At 39.3% G+C, this 18,805-nt stretch overlaps 1 protein-coding gene across 3 annotated transcripts in view; it reads left to right on the top strand.

Moving 5' to 3' along the window:
* The window catches only part of RNF121 (ring finger protein 121), an 84,937-nt gene that overhangs the window by 16,450 nt on the left and 49,682 nt on the right, over positions 1-18,805 (top strand). For all 3 annotated transcript variants that reach the window (XM_082411422.1, XM_082411423.1, XM_082411425.1), the window contains exon 2: positions 17,921-17,958. In XM_082411422.1, the coding sequence (XP_082267548.1) occupies positions 17,921-17,958 (38 nt within the window). The remainder of the gene's footprint in view (positions 1-17,920; positions 17,959-18,805) is intronic.

Genomic DNA, 18,805 nt, shown 5'->3' with positions numbered 1-18,805 from the left:
TGCTCACCACAACTAGAGAAAGCCTGCGTGGAGCAACGAAGACCGAACACAGCCAATCAATCAATCAATCAATAAACAAACAAATAAAAATAAATTTATTTTTTTAAAAAAAGAAGCCAGTCAAAAAAGACAGCATATTGTATGACTTCATTTACATGAAAGGTCTAGAATAGACAGATCTATAGAGATATAAAGTAGATTAGTGGTTGCTTAGGTCTAGGGATAGGAATAGGGAGTTGGCCAGTGGGCTTGAGCTTTCTTTTTAGAGTGATGGAAATGATTTAAAATAAGATGGCTGTACAACTCTATAAATATATGAACAGTCATTGAACTGTCCACCTGATATGGATGCTATACCTCAACAAAGCCTTAAAAATAAGAAAAGATCCTTGGCCTCAAGATGATTAGAGTCTAGTGAGGGAAACAGAAACAAGTATAAAAAGTAATAAATGGGACCTTAGAGGTTTGTGCAAATTGTAAATTTCTGCAGGAGAACAGAGGAGGAAAGGAATTACTCCACCTGAGGAGATCTACTAGACTCTAAGCTCCTTGAGAGTGAGAGCTGTTATTTATTGTATCCCCTGTCTAGAGCTTAACATATGATCAGTTAACAGTTGTTGAATGGGTGTGTGAACGAATAAAGTTGGAGAATGTGTTACAAAGGAGGTGATATTTGAGCTACATCTTAAAGAAGGAATAGAAATGAACTAGACAGTGAAGGTGAGGAAAGAATTCTAAGGAGAGAAGACAGCAGCAGCCAAAGCACTGAGGGCTAAAAGGGAAGAGCACCTTAGAGTGGTAGGTGGTTTAGTGTGGCTGGAGTAAAAGCCGTTTGTTGGAGGTGGTGAGATAAGTAGCTGGTTATATACCACATTATGAAACACCTTGTGTGTCATACAAAGGAGTTTGGACTTTAATCCAAAGGCAGTAGAAAGTTATCAAAGTTTGTCAAAGTAGGGGGCTGATGCAGTCAGATGTGTGTCTAATAAAGATTACTGTGGCTGCTCCTGTTATGAATCTGTACTGGCAAGATTTGCATCAAGGAGATCACTCAGAAGTCACTGCAGGTCTAGGAGAGAGCACGAGATAAAGTCTGAACCAAGAAGGTGTGGCAATGAAAAATTGGAGGGAGATTTCATAGGTGGGTAGATGTGATCAGCACATGGATAGTCCAGATTTAGGGCTTTAGGAGTTTCATAGAAAGCTGTAGAAAGTTCTGTTCTGGAAGGGCTCTGTAAGAGGTGACATCTGGGTTGGATCTTTAAGGATGGGTAGAAAAGTATAGAGTGTATTAGAGGCTGGAGTGCATATGGGAAAGAGTAAGAGAGGAGGGTCAGGTGGGGAGGAAGCCAGTCTGAGAAATATGAATTTTATGGGGTAGGAATTGAAGAACCAAAGAAGTGTACATTAGGTGCCCCCAAATTTGATAATTGTTGAATGGGAGAGAGGTCATTAAACTATTCCTTCCACTTTTGTATAAATTTTAAAAGTTTCTTTAAAAAAGCTTTCCAATTCAGCTGGCCTGGAGGATGTGCTTTTCTGGTGATGGTAGGAGGGGTAGGAGTGGAGGGCAGACAGCAGCCATAGCGGTTATTTTCAGCCAGCATCTACTCTGACTCCACTGCCTACAGTGTGCTGTCCACGTCAGGCTTTTCAGTTAGGTTAAGCATAACCAATGTCTGCATGATCCCCAGCTGACATATGAGGTCTGAAAAGTGAGGTAGTTCCACTTTAATTTATTGGCCTGGAATTCTTGCCAGGGCTAAGGGGTTGGAGAAGAATGTGAGTGAGAGGGGAATAATGAGTTACAAATAGGGGTAGCCTGTGAAACTTTGGACTTCACTTGTAATCCTAATCACTCAGCACACCATAGTATCTGTCCCCACGAGATAGAGGCAGCCAGCCTGGTGGTTTTGCTGTACCAGGTTCAGGAACTAACTAATCTCTCCTTTCTCTGGGCTTACACAGCATTTTGTTTATATGTCAGTGGTTATCCTTATCATATTATGTTTAATCTGTCTCACCCCTACCCCCTGGACTGTGACTACCTCAAGGGCAAAGGTTGGGCTTATTCATCTCTAATGTTTTGTGAAAGAGTGAAGTCTCTAGCTGCATGATTGATCATTCTGTAACTTGACAGGATCAGCTGAGACCTTTGAAGTTCCTGGTTGCCCTGGTAGATGGGGTTCCAGAGTTTAGGGCCCTTTGCAGTTAGAAGGTACTTGAAGCCAGGGCAAGAGGCCATCCCCCAAATGATGGATATTCCTGATGCATGCTTATGGTAGTCACTTGGTAAATTTTCATTGATTTAATTTGGTAGCATCCTGTTAAATCACACCTCACTACACTAAAGGCATTTTGCTTTCACTTCTGTGGTAACTAAGGTAACTGTGGCAGTTTGGAAAGCCAAAGTATTATAGCTGACTCCAGAGCTTTGGAGTTAGACAGATTTGGCAGATTTGGTATGAATTATTATAGCATTTTAGCTTTAAGGGACCTTGAAAGTCACTTAAGCCAATTCCCTCATTTTATATATGGGGAAACAGGCATAGAGAGAAGTGCCCTGTTCATTGACATATAGCAAGTAAATAGCTATGCCAGATTAGGACCTACAACTCTTTTTCTTGTCACTGAGAAAGGTGGTTGTTGCCCTGAAGCCATTTCTTGGGGTGAAAAGTGGGAATGAGGTAAAACCCAAGGAAATAAGACATACTGCATGGGCTAGTTTCACTATTCAGCCTGCCCAGCAAGTTCTCCTGTTATTGGAAGTCTTTTTGGGGAAACCAAACCAGAGTGTCTACATGTAGCCACATAATGCACTCCTTTTTCATTCTTTCTGCTCTTACCCTGCTTTCTTTTTCTTCATAACACTGCTACCAGAAATTATTTCATATATATAAATATATGCTTATTTTGTATATTTATTGTTTGTCTTCTTCATTAGATGGTAAGTTTTATAAGGGAAGAGACTTTGTTTTATGCCTGTCTTGTGATTGAATGAACAGATATTTATTGGCTGTCTTCAAGATGCCAGGCACATGCTTTCTATGACTTTGGTGTTTGTAGGTCATGACATGTCTGTTTCTTTGGGTTTGATCATTCGTGAATGTATCTAAACCTTCCTTGAACACAGAATACACATTATTGGCAAATGATTGCCCAATAACTGTATAGTGCTCATAGGAGTAGAGTGAGGTTACCTTTTCTGTGTGGATTTAGGCAGTGTGAGATTTAATGTGAACCTAAACCTCATGCCGCTTGATCAGGCCCGGTAGAGAACAGAATCTCAGAAGCAGCAGAGCTATGTGATTTGGCAGCTGGGGAGAGAATTCTTGGTGCATAGCTGTGGGGAGACAGCAGGACTCAGGGCCGACTTATCCAATAGGCACAGTACCCGGGGGCCCATAAAAATGTCTTAATTTCTTTTAATCAGAAGAAAAAATGAATATAATTCATCTTGGATTATATTATATCAATGCAGTCATAAAATATATTTTTAAATATTTTTCTAATAGAGAAAGGGTTCCACAAAGGCAAAAGTACCTAGGGCCCATGAAAGTCATAACGTGGCACTAGCAGGACCTTGTGACTAGTCATTGGCCTGGCCATTTGTGGCCCTAAGCCCTGACTCTGATTTCTCCCTTAAGGTCTGTGATCCTCTCCCCATCACTCCTATCCCTATGCCCCATATCAGTGATCTTCAGTGAGTCATTTTTCTCCTTTATATCTCATTTGTGCCTTCTGTAAAATGGAAACAATTGTGCTCCCTCTGCTGAGTAAATTCATGCTTTTAAAACAACCTAATTATTTTATTTTTAAATCTGTCTTCTCAAGGGCAGGAAAAAAAGTCTGGTTCATCTTTGTATCTCCATGCCTAGCCCAGAACCTACACATTTAGAACAGAAGTACCTTAAATGAGAGTTGAGTAAATGAATAAATGTATCAAACCTCACAGATAGCTTCAGAGGCTTTCTTTAGGCTTTTTCTTTCTCTATGGTATGATTTACATATGTTGTTTATCGTATTGGATATATGGTATTATATATCTCCAGCTACCTTTTTAGTCTTTCTGAGGTTCTGTCAGCAAAATTTATAGAGCTATGTGGACACTTAAGAAAATGATGTGGAAAACAAGAGTGTTGCACCATCTTAGAGAGTTAAGAGCCAATGTGAACAATCAGGTACACATGGGGAATGAATAGTCTTTTCAACAAATGACACTGAAACAACTAGATAGCCACATGCTAGTAGGACTCCTGCCTCACACCATATACAAACATTGACTCAAAACAGACCAATGACCTAAATGTAATAACTAAAACTATAAAACTCTTAGAAGAAAACAGTTATAAATCACTACCAAATTAGGTAACGGTTTCTTAGATATGACACCAAAAACACAAGCAATAAAAGAAAAAGTAAATTGGGTTTCATCACAATGAAAAACTTTTGTATTGCAAAGGATACCACCAAGAAAGTAAAAAGACAACCCACAGAATGGGAGACTTGCAAGTCATATATCAGATAAGGGGTTTTGTATCCAGAATATATAAAAAACTTTTACAACTCAGTAATAAAAATATAAATAGCTTAATTTTAAAAATGGGCAAAAGAGTTCCAGTAGGCATGTAAGAAGCTTGGAAATCACCATTCTGTCCTAAGAACAAGTAAAAAGCTGAACAAACTGAAAAATTAACAATTCTTAGATTTTTAAGAGAAGTAAGGTCATAGGGCAAAGGCAAATTGCTGCCCCCCAAATTGGAGAGACAAACAGGTGACTATAGAGAATCACAACTTACAGAAGCAGAAACCTCTGTGGGAACCAGTGCTGGAGAAGGGAAACATGGAATGTAATTGATGAATTGCTGGAGGCTCAGTGTGGACAACTCAGAGTTAAAAAACTCCAGGGGGACTCAGTCATTGAGGGCCCCCCACAATGACTTCTTGGATATCTATCAGGTTCTTACACTGAGTATTGAGAAAAACCCTTTTGTGCTTTGGGCAGGGGTGGGGGAAAGGAGCCATTTAAAAATACTACAGAGAATTCTGTTCTTCTTAAGGTCTGCCATCAGGGGAAACTTTAACCAGAGCCTAACCTGTTGGGGTTTTATCAGAGCCTAACTGACCCAGGGGAAAGGAAATACCCATCTCTAGTCAGCTCTAGCCTTTCATCTTGGAGAAGGGAAATACCCAACTCCAGTCCACTCACACCATCATGTCCCACCTAAGAGGGGTGGGTGAGGCACTGAGAAGCACTTGTGAAGTTCACATTCCAGAGGCACAGACTCACTAAAAGACTGAAACCCAATCATAGGACTATAGAATGCTTCCCCTCCCTCAACATACCACCACATTACTAAAGGTCTATTTATAGCAGTTCCTTTTACCTGGTATATCATGCCCAGCTATCAAGAAAAAATTACAAGGTATACTAAAAAGTAAAAAACATACTTTGAAGAGACATACCAGGTATCAGAATTAGACCCATCTATGGCAGGGATCTTGGAATTATTAGACAGGGAATTTAAAATAAGTATGATTACCATGCTAAGGCTCGAATGGGTAAAGTAGATGACATGCAAGAACAACTGGGCATTGTAAACAGAGAGATGGAAATTCTAAGAAAGAACCAAAAAGAAGTGTTTAGAGATCAAAAACACTATAACAGAAATGAAGAATGCCTTTAATGGGCTTATCAGTAGACTAGACATGGCTGAGGAAAGAATCTCTGAGCTTGAGGATATTTGAGTAGAAACCTATAAAAGGAAAAAGAAAAAAGACTAGAAAAAACAAAATAACCAAGAACTGTGGGACAACTACAAAAGTAATGTATGCTGCTGTGGTCTGAATGTTTGTGTTCCCCCCAAATTCATATGTTAAACTCCTAATCCTCAAGGTGATGGTATTAGGAGGTGGGGCCTTTGGGAGGTGGTTAGGTCATGGGGGCAGAGCCCTCATAATTGGGATTTGTGCACTTATAAAAGAGGCCCCACAGAGTTTCCTAGACCCTTGCACCATGTGAGGACATAGCAAAAAGTCAGGTGTCTATGAACCAGGAAGCCCTCACCAGACACAGAATCTGCTTATGCTGTGATCCCGGACTTCCCACACTCCAGAAATGTGAGAAGTAAATGTTTGTTGTTTATAAGCCACCTGGTCAATGGTATTTTATTATAGCAGCCTGAACAGACTAAGACAGATGCATCATGAGAATACCAGAAGGAGAAGAAGGAGAGAAACAATATTTGAAACAATAATGACTGAGAATTTTCCCGAATTAATGTCAGACACCAAACCACTGATCCAGGAAGTTCAGAAAACACCAAGCAGGATAAATGCCAGAACCCCCCAGTAAATCTAGGCATATCATTTTTCAAATGATAGAAAATCAAAGACAAAAAATCCTGAAAGAAGCCAGAGGAGACAACACCTTAACCTACAGAGGAGCAAAGATAAGAATTACATCCATTTTATCCTCAGAAACCAGGCAAGCAAGAAGAGAGTAGAATGAAATGTTTATAGTATTGAAAAAAACAAAAACCCCACCAGCCTAGAATTCGGTATCCCATGAAATTAGCCTTCAAAAGAGGAGAAATAAAGACAGACAAAAATAGAGCAAATTTATTGCCAGTAGGTCTACCTTGCAAGAAATGTTAAAAGAAGCTCTTTAGAGAGAGGAAAATAATAGAAGTCAGAGCCTCAGATCTACATAAAGAAAGGAAGAGCATTGGAGAGGGAATAAGTGAAGGTAGAATAAAAACATTTATTTTACTAATTCTTTTTTTAATGAGCGATTGTAAGTTTTATTGTATCTTAAATGTCATTTTCCATATGTTCATTGCTAATATATAGAAATACAATTTTTGTGTGTATGTTTATATTGTATTCTGCCACCTCATTGAACTCACTTATAAGTTCTAGCCTTGTTTTTTTTTTTTTGGTAGATTCTTTGGGATATTCTATGTAGGCCATGATGTCATCTGCAAATAAGGGGCAGTTTTATTTCTTTCTAATCTGTACCTTTTATTGCCTTATTTTGCTGGCTAGAAACTTCAGTATTATGTTGAATAGTAGTGGTGAGGGTGGACATCCTGACATTTCTGATCTTAGGGGGAAAGCATTCAATCTTTCACCATTAAATATAATGTAAGCTATAAGATATTTGTAGATGCTCTTTTATTTTATATATATATGTATATATATATATTTTTTTTTTGCTGCACCACACAGCTTATAGGATTTTAGTTTCTCGACCAGGGATCGAACCTGGGCCCTTGGCAGTGAGAGCATGGAGTCCTAACCACTGGACCACCAGAGAATTCCCTATTTTACATATTGTTGATTGATCTAACAGAATAGTTTTTTCAAAGTAATAATACCAACACTATATTTGACTATGTATGTTTGTGTGTGTGTATTTATGGATAAGTGAAATGAGTGACAGCAATGATACAAGGGATGAAAGGGAGGAATTAGGATTATTTTGTTGTTATAAGGTACTCAGACTATCTGTAAGGTGGTATAGTATTATTTGAAAGTGGGTTTTATTATTTGTAAATGTATACTACAAACTCTAGAGCAACCACTAAAAGAAGTAAAAATAAAAGCATAGGGAATTCCCTGGCAGTCCAGTACACTTTCACTGCCGAGGGCCTGGTTTCCATCCCTGGTCTGGGAACTAAGATCCCACAAGCTGCACAGTTAGGCCAAAAAATATTAATAATAATAATTTTTTTTTAAAAGTATAACTGATAAGCTAAGAAAGGAAAGAGAATGTAATCATATAATATTCTCAGTTAAAGCTACAAAAGGCAGAAAAAGATTGGAAGACAAAAATAGAAACAAAGAATAAGGGCAACAAATAGAAAACAGTAACTAATATAGTAGATGCTAATCCAACTATATTAATAATCACTTTGAACATTAATGATCTAAATGCATCAGTTAAAAAACAGAGATTGTCAGAGTGGATAAAAAATACAAGACCCAACTATATATCTAAAAGAACCCCATTTTAAATAAAAGGACACATATAGATTAAAAGTAAAGGAATGGGGAAAGATATATCAGGCTGACAATCAAAAGAAAGCAGGAGTAGCTATATTAATTTCAGATAGAGCAGACTTCAGAGCACAGAAAGTTATCAGGGATCAAGAGGAGCATTACAGGGCTTCCCTGGTGGCACAGTGGTTAAGAATCTGCCTGCCAGTGCAGGGGACACGGGTTCGAGCCCTGGTCCAGGAAGATCCCACATGCTGCGGAGTAACCAAGCCCGTGTGCCACAACTACTGAAGTCCGCATGCCTAGAGCCTGTGCTCTGCAACAAGAGAAGCCACCACAATGAGAAGCCTGTGCATCGCAATGAAGAGTAGCCCCCGCTCGCTGCAACTAGAGAAAGCCTGCGTGCAACAACGAAGACCCAACGCAGCCAAAAATAAATAAATTAATTAATTAATTAATTTAAAAAAAGAGGGGCATTACATAATGATAAAGGAGTCAGTTCTCCAAGAAGACATAACAATGTCTTAATGTGTGTGTACCTAACAATAGGGTGTGAAAATACATAAGGCAAAAAATGATAGTACTGCAAGGAGAAATAGATGAATCCACTGTTATAGTTGGAGAATTCAACACTCCTGTGTCACAAAGGGGCAGATCTAGCAAGCAGAAAATTCATGAAGGCAAGGCTGAACTCAATGATACCATCAATTAACTGAATATAATGGATATTTATAGACTATTTCATCCAGCAACAGCAGAATAGACAATCTTCTCAAGTTCTCATGGAGCATTCACCAGGATAGACCACATTGTGGGCCATAAAATATACCTTAACAAATTTAAAAGAATAAAAATCATATATTTTCTGCTCTCAGTGCACAATGGAATTAAATCAGAAATCAGTAACAGGAAGATAGCTGGAAAAATCCACAAATACTTGGGAGATTAAACAACATGCTGCTTAAATAACACATGGATCAAAAAAGAAATCTCAAGAGAAATTTAAATATGTTTGAACTAAATGAATATGAAAACGTATCAAAATTTGTGGATACAGCAAAAGCAGAGCTTAGAGGGAAATGTGTAGCACTGAATGCACATATTAGAAAAACAGGAAAGATCTAAAATCAGTCATCCAAACTTCCACCTTTGGAAACCAGAAAAAGCGCAAATTAAATCCAAGATAAGCAGAAGAAAAGAAATAATAAAAATTAGAGCAGAAATCAATGAAATTGAAAACAGGAAATCTAGAAAAAAATCAACAAAATCAAAAGTTGGTTCTTTGAAAAGATTAATAAAGTTGATAAACCTGTAGCCAGGCTAACTAAGAAAAAATAGAGGATACAAATTCCTAACATCAGAAATGAAAGAGGGGACATCACTACAGAGCCAATGGACACTAAAAGGATAATAAAGGAATACTATGAACAACTCTGACCACAAATTTGATAACCTAGATGAAATGGACCAATTCCTTCAAAGACACAATCGGTCAAAACTCACACAAGAAGACAGACAATCAGAATTGGCCTATATCTATTAAAGAAATTCATTGAATAATTAATAACCTTCCAAAGCAGAAAGTACCAGGCCCAGATGGGTTCACTGGTGAATTCTACCAAACATTTAAGGAAGAAATTATAGCAATTCTCTACAGTCTCTTTCAGAAGATAGAAGCAGAGTGAATACTTCCTAACTCATTCTATGAGGTCAGCATTACCCTAATACCAAAACCAGACAAAGATATTGCAAGACAACTATAGACCAATGTCTCTCATGAACATAGATGTAAAAATCATTAACAAAACATTAACAAATTGAATCCAGCAGTGTATAAAAAGGATCATACACCATGAACAGGTGGAATTTATCCTAGGTATGCAAACCTGGTTCAATATTTGAAAAATTAATTAATGTAATCTATCACATCAACAGATTAAAGAAGAAAAATTGCATGAACATATCTATATATGCAGAAAAATCATTTGACAAAATCCAACACCCATTCAAGATAAAAATTTCTCATTAAACTAGGAATATAGGGGAACTTCCTCAACTTGATAAAGAATATCTACCCAAAACTTACAGCTAACATACTTACCTGGTGAGAAGCATGAAGTTTTCCACTAAGATCAGGAACAAGGCAAGGTTGTTCCCTCTGACCACTGCTTTTCAGCATCATACTGGAAGTCCTAGCTAACACAATAAGGCAAGAAAAGGAAATAAAATGAATATAGATTTGAAAGGAAGAAATAAAACCATCTTTGTTCACAGATGAAATGGTCATCTATAGAAAGGATCAACCAAAAACCTCGTAGTACTAATAAGCTATTATAGCAGGGTTGCAGGATATGCAGTTAATATACCAAAGTCAACTGCTTTCCTGTATACCAGGAATGAACAAATGGAATTTGCAATTAAAAGCACAATACCAGGGACTTCCCTGGTGGTACAGTCGTTAGAATTCACCTTCCAGTGCAGCGGGTGTGGGTTCGATCCCTGGTCGGGGAGCTGAGATCCTACGTGACTCGCAGCCAAAAAACCAAAACATAAAACAGAAGCAGTATGGCAACAAATTAGGTAAAGACTTTAAAAATGGTCCACATGAAAAAAAATCTTTTAAGAAACCCCACAATACCATTTACTTTAGCACAAATAAAAATAACATATGTAGATATAAATATAGCAAAATATGTACAAGACCTATATGAGGAAAACTGTAAAACTGATGAAAGATATCAAAGAAGAACTAAATGGAGAGATATTCCGTGTCCATATAAAGGAAGACTTAATGTTGTCAGGATGTCAGTTCTTCCCAACTTGATCTATAGATTCATTGCAATCCCAATCAAAATCCCAGCAAGGTATTTTATAGCTATCAATAAACTGATTCTAAAGTTTCTATGGAGAAGCAAAATACCTAGAATACCCAATACAGTATTGAAGGAGAAGAACAAAATTGGAGGACTACTTACCCAACTTCAAAACTTACTATAAAGTTATAGTAATCAAGACACTGTGGTACTGGTGAAAGAATAGACAAATAGATCAGTGGAACAGAATGGAGAGCTCAGAGATAGACCTACGTAAATTTATTCAATTCATCTTTGACAAAGTGGTAAAGGCAATACAATGGAGCAAAGAGAGTCTGTCAACAAATGGTGCTAGAGCAATCAAGACATCCACAAGTTAAAAAAAAAAAAAAAAAAAAAAAGGTTCTAGACACAGGCTTTATACCCGTCACAAAAGGTAACTTAAAATGGACCACAAACCTCAATGAGATCACAAAGCAAAACTATAAAACTCTTAGAAGATAACATAGGAGAAAATCTAGGTGACCTTGGGTTTGGCAGTGACTTCTTAGATACAACATCAAAGGCATGATCCCTGAAAGAAAGAACTGATAAGCTAGACTTAATTAAAATTAAAAGGTTTGCTCTGCAAAAGAAACTGTCAGGAGAATGAAAGCACAAGCCACAAACTGGGAGAATATATTTGCAAAAGACCTATCAGATAAAGGATTGTTATCCAAAATATACAAAGAACTCTTTAAACTCACTAATAAGAAAACAACCTGATTAAAAGTGGGCTAGAGGGCTTCCCTGGTGGTGCAGTGGTTGAGAATCTGCCTGCCAATGCAGGGGACACGGGTTCGAGCCCTGGTCTGGGAGGATCCCACATGCCACGGAGCAACTGGGCCCGTGAGCCACAATTACTGAGCCTGCGCGTCTGGAGCCTGTGCTCTGCAACAAGAGAGGCTGCGATAGTGAGAGGCCCGTGCACCACGATGAAGAGTGGCCCCCGCTTGCCACAACTAGAGAAAGCCCTCACACAGAAATGAAGACCCAACACAGCCATAAATAAATTAATTAATTAATTTAAAAAAAAAAGTGGGCTAGAGGGACTTGCCTGGTGGCACAATGGTTAAGAATCCACGTGCCAGTGCAGGGGACATGGGTTTGATCCCTGGTCTGGGAAGATCTCACATGCCGTGGAGGAACTAAGCCCAAGCACCACAGCTACTGAGCCTGTCCTCTAGAGCCCAAGAGCCACAACTACTGAAGCCTGCGCACCTAGAGCCCGTGGTCCACAACAAGAGAAGCCACTGCAGTGAGAAGCCCACACACTGCAACGAAGAGTAGCCCCTGCTCGCCGCAACTAGAGAAAGCCCGCACACAGCAACGAAGACCCGACAAATAAATAAATAAATAAATAAGGGAAAAAAAGTGGGCTAGAGACCTTAACATATAGCCCACCAAAGAAGATATATAAATGGCATATAAGTATATGGAAAGATGCCCCACATCATTCGTAGTCAGGGAAATTCAAATTAAAATGAGATACCACTATACACCTATTAGAATGATCAAAATCTGAGACACTGACAATACCAAATGCTAGCAAGGATGTGGAGCAACAAGAACTCTCATTCATTGCTGGTGGGAATGCAAAATAATACAGCCACTTTGGAAGATAGTTTGGTGGTTTCTTGCAAAACTAAACATACTGTTACCAAATCCAGCAATTGTGCTCCTTAATATTTCCCCAAAGGAGCTGAAAACTTATGTCCACACAGAAACCTGCACACAGATGTTTATAGCAGCTTTATTCATAATTGCCAAAATTTGGAAGCCACCAAGATGCCTTTCAGTAGGTGAATGGATAAATAAACTGTGGTACATCCAGAGAATGGAATATTATTCAGTACTAAAAAGAAGTGAGCTATCAAGCCATAAAAAGAGATGGAGGAATATTAAATGCATATTACTAAGTGAAAGAAGCCAATGTGAAAAGGCTACATACTATATGATTTCAACTATATGACGTTCTGGAAGAGGCAATACTATGGAGACAGTAAAAAGATCAGTGGTTGCTAGGGATTGGGGGGATGGAGAGATGAATAAGCAGGGCACAGAGAATTCTTAAGTCAGTGAAACTACTCTGTATAATACTCTAATGATGGATATGTGTCCATGAGGACATTGTATGTTTGTCCAAATCCATAGAGTGTACATCAATAGTGAACTCTCAGGTAAACTATGGACTTTGGGTGATGGTATGTCAATGTAGGTTCTTCAGTTGGAACAAAGGTGCTGCTCTGATGGGGATGTCAGTAATGAGGGAGGCTATGCATATTTGGGAGCAGGGTGCATATGGGAAATCTCTGTGCTTTCCACTCAATTTTGTTGTGAATCTAAAACTGCTGTAAAAAACAAAAAAGTCTATTTTTTAAAAGTGAACAAAGGACAAAGGATCTGAATAAACTTTTCTCCAAAGAAGATATGTGAATGGCTGATAAGCATGTGAAAAGGTGTTCAACATCATTATACATCAGGGAAATTCAAAATCATATTGATCTGCCATTTCACACCCATTAGGATGCTTTTTACCAAAAAGACAATAAGTGTTGTTGAAGATGTGGAGAAATTGGAACTCTCATACACTGCTGGTGGGAATGTAAAATGGTGCAGCTGCTGTGGAAAACAGTTTGGCAGTTCCTCAAAAGGTTAAGCATAGAGTTACATATGACCAGACAGTTCCACTACTAGATACATGCTCAAGAGAAATGAAAGCATGTCTACATGAAAACTTGTAAATGAATGTTCATAACAGCATTATTTGTAATAGCTCAAAACTCTAAAACAACCCAAATGTCCATCAGCTGATGGATGGACAAAGAAAATGTTGTATATCCATACAATACAATATTATTTGGTAATTGAAAGGAATGAACTACAATACCTGCTGCAACACTGAAAACATGCTAAGTGAAAGAAGCCATTCACAAAAGACCACATATTGTATGATCTCGTTTATATGAAATGTCAAGAATAGGCAAATCTATAGATAGAGATCAAAAGTAAATCAGTGGTTCCTTGGGCTGGGGGGGATTGGAGAGTGATGGCTGACTGGTATGTGGTTTCTTTTTGGGGTGGTAAAAATGTTCTAAATTTAAATAGTGGTGATGGTGGCACAACTCTGAATATACTAAAAGCACTGAATAGTACATTTTAAGTGGGTGAATTTTACGGTATGTGAATTAGATCTCAGTAAAGCTGTTGTTAAAAACAATTCAGGTGTATAGAGGTATATGACTGTAGGACAAATTGTGAATGTGAGTGCTGGGATGCAATAGCAATTTTTTTTTATGATAATCCTTTTATTTTATTTTTTTAACTTTTTATTTTATATTGGAGTATAGGTGATTACCAGTGTTGTATTTCAGGTGTACAGCAAGGTGATTGCAATAGCAATGCTTTTATGTGCATATGAATTACCTAGGTATCTTATTAAATGCAGATTCTGATTCAGGAGGTCTGGGATGGATTCTGAAGCATCTATTTCTTAAGCTCTCAGGGTGCTGATGCTTCTGGGCTGTGGATCATGCTCATCAAGGCAGTAAAGGATTTTTTTTTTTTTTTCCAGTGAATGGGGTCAGTCTAAAGAGCCTTTCTGGATCCAGGAGGATTTGTGTAGCATTTTGCATGAAAGCAGAATGTGGTTTGGTGGAAGAGAGGGGCTGAGGGGACAAAGTAACCAGCCTGTGTAATGACTCAGAGACCACAGAGTATCAGTATTTGTGGGGGATAGGAGGCCTGTTTGTGATATTACACTGGTGGACCATGAGTCTTTCACACCTGAGAAAATATCAGTCAACCGCAGATCATTTTCCATTTTTGTAAAGTTTTCCCTTGCCCTCTGCCTGACATTTTTGGTCTAACTTCTTTCAAATCTGGATCTAGGTAGATTGACATGACTAGAGACCTTGCAACATCCTAGGAGGGGAGTGATTGGTTGGCAAAAAGACATTCTGTGTATGGGTCTTAGGAGTGGGAAATGGGCCCATCAATCAGTAATCTTGCCCTGAGAGCCTACCTAATTAGCTACCTGAGTTCTGGACAGGTCACGTTTGGACTGACTGGCTTCTTGGCCCCAGATGAATAAACTCATTAATGAGGGAGCAAGTAAAGATGTATTTCCAGATGGTACAGGTTAATTATAGGTATAGCTTATAGCTTTCCTTGTTTTTCCACCTGAGCTAGAAGACTGATATGGATGTAATTTTAAAAATCTTTTCGTTCAGCATGCAAATATTAAAGCCAGATCATGTCTTTACTCAGCATTACTCCACTCTGGTGCTCGTACTACTCCACGAAGTGCTAAATGGTCCTCTAAGCACCAGGTCTAGTCTCAGCCTTAGTGCTTGCCCTTCTGAGCTGTTCCCTGAGCTCTGAAAGCATTACTGCCCTGTGCTTCACCAACATTGAGTTCCCTGGCCTCTCTGAGTACTTTTTAAAGTACACTCACTCTCCTAGGAAGAAAGGCAATGAAATCACTTGGTCACCTGGAATATACTTACCCTCACAGCGCCACAATGAAGTCAGAAGACTTATTCTCTATTTTCCAGCGGGAGAAACAAAGGCACAGACAGTAGCATGCTTGACCACTATCTCATGGAGAGGCGTCCCCATGCCTGGTCCGGTTCTCTGGATCTTCCTTGTTTTCTCTTCAATGGACTTACCTTGCTTCTTTGAACATATAGTTGTGTTGTTTTGTTTTGTTTTGACGTGTAGTTTTTTAAACATGATTTTCTGGGTGCCTCCAGAAAATGAATACTTCTTTCTCAGATGCTTATTAGGTATTTTTCAAGTGTTTGTTTACACTCCCACTTAAGCATCTCCAGGTGGGGTGCTGGTTTGTCAGCATACTTACTTATTACCCTGTTGGAGGGAATTCTGTTCAAATTCACAAGTACTCATTGAGTGCTTAACATACACTCAGCTCTGCTATTCTCCTTGAAAGACGAAAAAGCAGTGTATTCTCCTTGGCTCTGTGGGATCTTCTAGGATGGGAGCAACATAGACATAAGCAGGACTTGGACTAGGGTGAAGCAAACAAGGCGCTGGGCGCGAACTTGAAGGAGGCACTCACTCTCAAGGTCATGCAAGTGCAGTGTCAGTACCTGAAAATGTGTGCCTTCTTAAATTTTGAGCTCTAGGTCCCTTGCTTGCACCACCCTGGTCCTGGCCCTGGATTTAAGAAGCAGTTAGGTCACTTGGAAAACATGTCTAAGATAACATAAGATTGTGGTCCTTAATTGTCTGCTCAGGTACCACCCAGCTGGGCCTTTCCATTTCCTGCATCTACTTGTCTCCTCTTGGAGGGGACCTCTGTCTTTCTGGGGAGATGAAGGACTGAGTCAGGTCACATGAATAAATTCTGTGAGGCAGTGTGAAGTAGGACGAGGAGGGTGGTTGACTTCATTACCCTGATTGGCTGGGGGAAGCCTTGGGATATTGTTTCTTCCCTCCCCTCCCCTGCCCTCTGTCTTCCCCTCTCCTTCCCTCTCCTCTCTTTGCCTCTTCTCCCCTCCCCTCTTTTCCTCCTCTACCCTCCTCTTTTCCTTCCCTCCCTCCCTCCTTCTCTCTCTCTCTTTCTTTCCCTCCCTCCCTCTCTCCCTCCCTCCCTCCCTCCCTTCCTTCCTTCCTTCCTTCCTTGCTTCCTTCCTTCCTTCCTTCCTTCCCTCCCCTGCCCTTCCCTTCCTTTCCTTCCTTCCTCAGCTGGGACATGTAGAAACCAGAAAGCCCTCTCTAAGCAATGGTGGACATTCCCAGTACACACACATAAAGGATGCATGGTAAATATGTACTGATTTTACTCAGTAGTAGTATGGAGTTCTGCCCATTTTACTTCAAACATCCCACTTAAGGTACTTTTCTGAAGTTATCAGAGGAACAGTGGGAAACTGGGTCTTGAACTTCATAAGTACTAAAGGAGTATTTGTTGATTGATTCCTTTGTGTGATTATGAGGGCCTTTCTTCTGTATATCAAGGAGCATTTTCAGCTCAGTTCAGTATAAGAATGTATCGAGTGACTTATGTACTGAGGCTTTGGATATGCTTCTGTGTGGCTACAAGGAAGTAGAAGACTTGAGCTGTGATCTCAAAGAACTTAGTAGTATTCTAGAGCAGTGGTTTTTCAGCTGGGACAATTTTTGTCCCCCAAGGGACATTTGATAATGTCTGTAGACTTTTTTGGTTTTATCTGTGGAGATGCTACTGGCATCTAGTGGGTAGAGGCTAGGGATGCTGCTAAACATCCTACAGTGTACAGATCCCCACCCCCCCGAAAAAAAACAACCCAGAGAATCAGCCAACCCAGAATATCACTAGTGCCAAGGTTTAAGAAATCCTGCTCTAAAAGGATAAGACTAACAAATAGAACTGGAACTTTGAGGTTGGAAGGCCACACTGCTACTTTTTTTTTTTTTAACATCTTTATTGGCGTATAATTGCTTTACAATGGTGTGTTAGTTTCTGGTTTATAACAAAGTGAATCAGCTATACATATACATATATCTCCATATCTCTGCCCTCTTGCGTCTCCCTCCCATCCTCCCTATCCCACCCCTCTGGGTGGTCACAAAGAACTGAGCTGATCTCCCTGTACTAGGCGGCTGCTTCCCACTAGCTATCTGTTTTACATTTGGTAGTATATATAAATCCATGCCACTCTCTCACTTCTTCCCAGCTTACCCTTCCCCCTCCCCGTGTCCTCAAGTCCATTCTCTACGTCTGAGTCTTTATTCCTGTCCTGCCCCTAGGTTCTTCAGAACCATTTTTGTTTGTTTGTTTGTTTTTAGATTCCATATATATTACACTGCTACTTAATAGCAGAGCAAGGACTTGGACTAGGGTGAAGCAAACAAGGCGCTGGGCGCAAACTTAAGCTTAGTTCACCCTAGTCCAATGGGGCCATTTAGGGTCAAATGGTATTATATGACAGAATATTTTATCAAGCTTCATGTCCCACAAATCCTAATTCATACTTTTAGCTCTAGCAGTGTGTGATCCTTGTATGTTGGGCAGGGACAGTTCTAAGACAGTAATGGATTTTTACGGTGGTGTCTTTCTACAGGTTGATATGTCAGACCTCTCTCCAGAGGAGCAATGGAGGTAAGTGTGACAGTGTGGGCCCCTCATGGTGGGAACTATAGATTAATCCTACTAATAGAGTTGTATATCTACCCTTTTTGCTTCCTTTTCTGTGGCAGGCAGTGACCTATGACCAGCAGGACAGGTCATTTGAGATCTTTCCCAGTACTTCGGTCACTCCTGGGTAGCTCCCTCAGTCCTTGGGAGTAAATAGATTATTGCACCAAACCATCCATCTGGGTTTTGAATACTAGTTCTGCCATTTCCTAGCGTTGTGATCTTGGGCAAGTTACTTAACTTCACACTACCTTAGTTTTCCCAATTTGTAAAATGAGGATCATAACAGTTGTTGTGAAGATTAACAACACATTGTGTTGTGAAATTCTTAGAACAGTACCTGGCATGTGGTAAACTTCCAGTAAGTGTTACCTGCTTTAAGGATGATTATCATCATTAACATCATCATTATCCATGAAACAGGGCAGAGAGCTCTGTTTGAGAAAATGGGAGATGTGTCTTCTGATCTCAACTCTGCTACTAACTTGCTATGTAACCAGAGTGAGTCAACAAATATTTTATTGTCATTATTTCTCATTGGTAGAGGAGTTTCAAAAGTGCTTGCCCCACAAACTTTATAAGGTAGCTGACCACTGAGCTGAAATCAACCAAGTAAAGTTTAATAGTGAGAAAAAAACACCTCGTTTAGATTAAAACTATTGATTATAAAAAATGCAGAATGGCAAAGATATCGACTCATACGACAGGCCCAGCAAGATTTTAGGTGACTTTAAGCTTAATATGCATCAGTTGTGTACCTGAGCTACCAAAATATTCTACAGTTTGAGAAGATGTTCATTGAAAATATACT

Source organism: Balaenoptera physalus (assembly GCF_965194825.1).
Source record: "Balaenoptera physalus genome assembly, chromosome: 10".
Lineage (NCBI taxonomy): Eukaryota > Metazoa > Chordata > Mammalia > Artiodactyla > Balaenopteridae > Balaenoptera > Balaenoptera physalus.
This window is presented reverse-complemented; position numbering and strand designations above follow the sequence as displayed.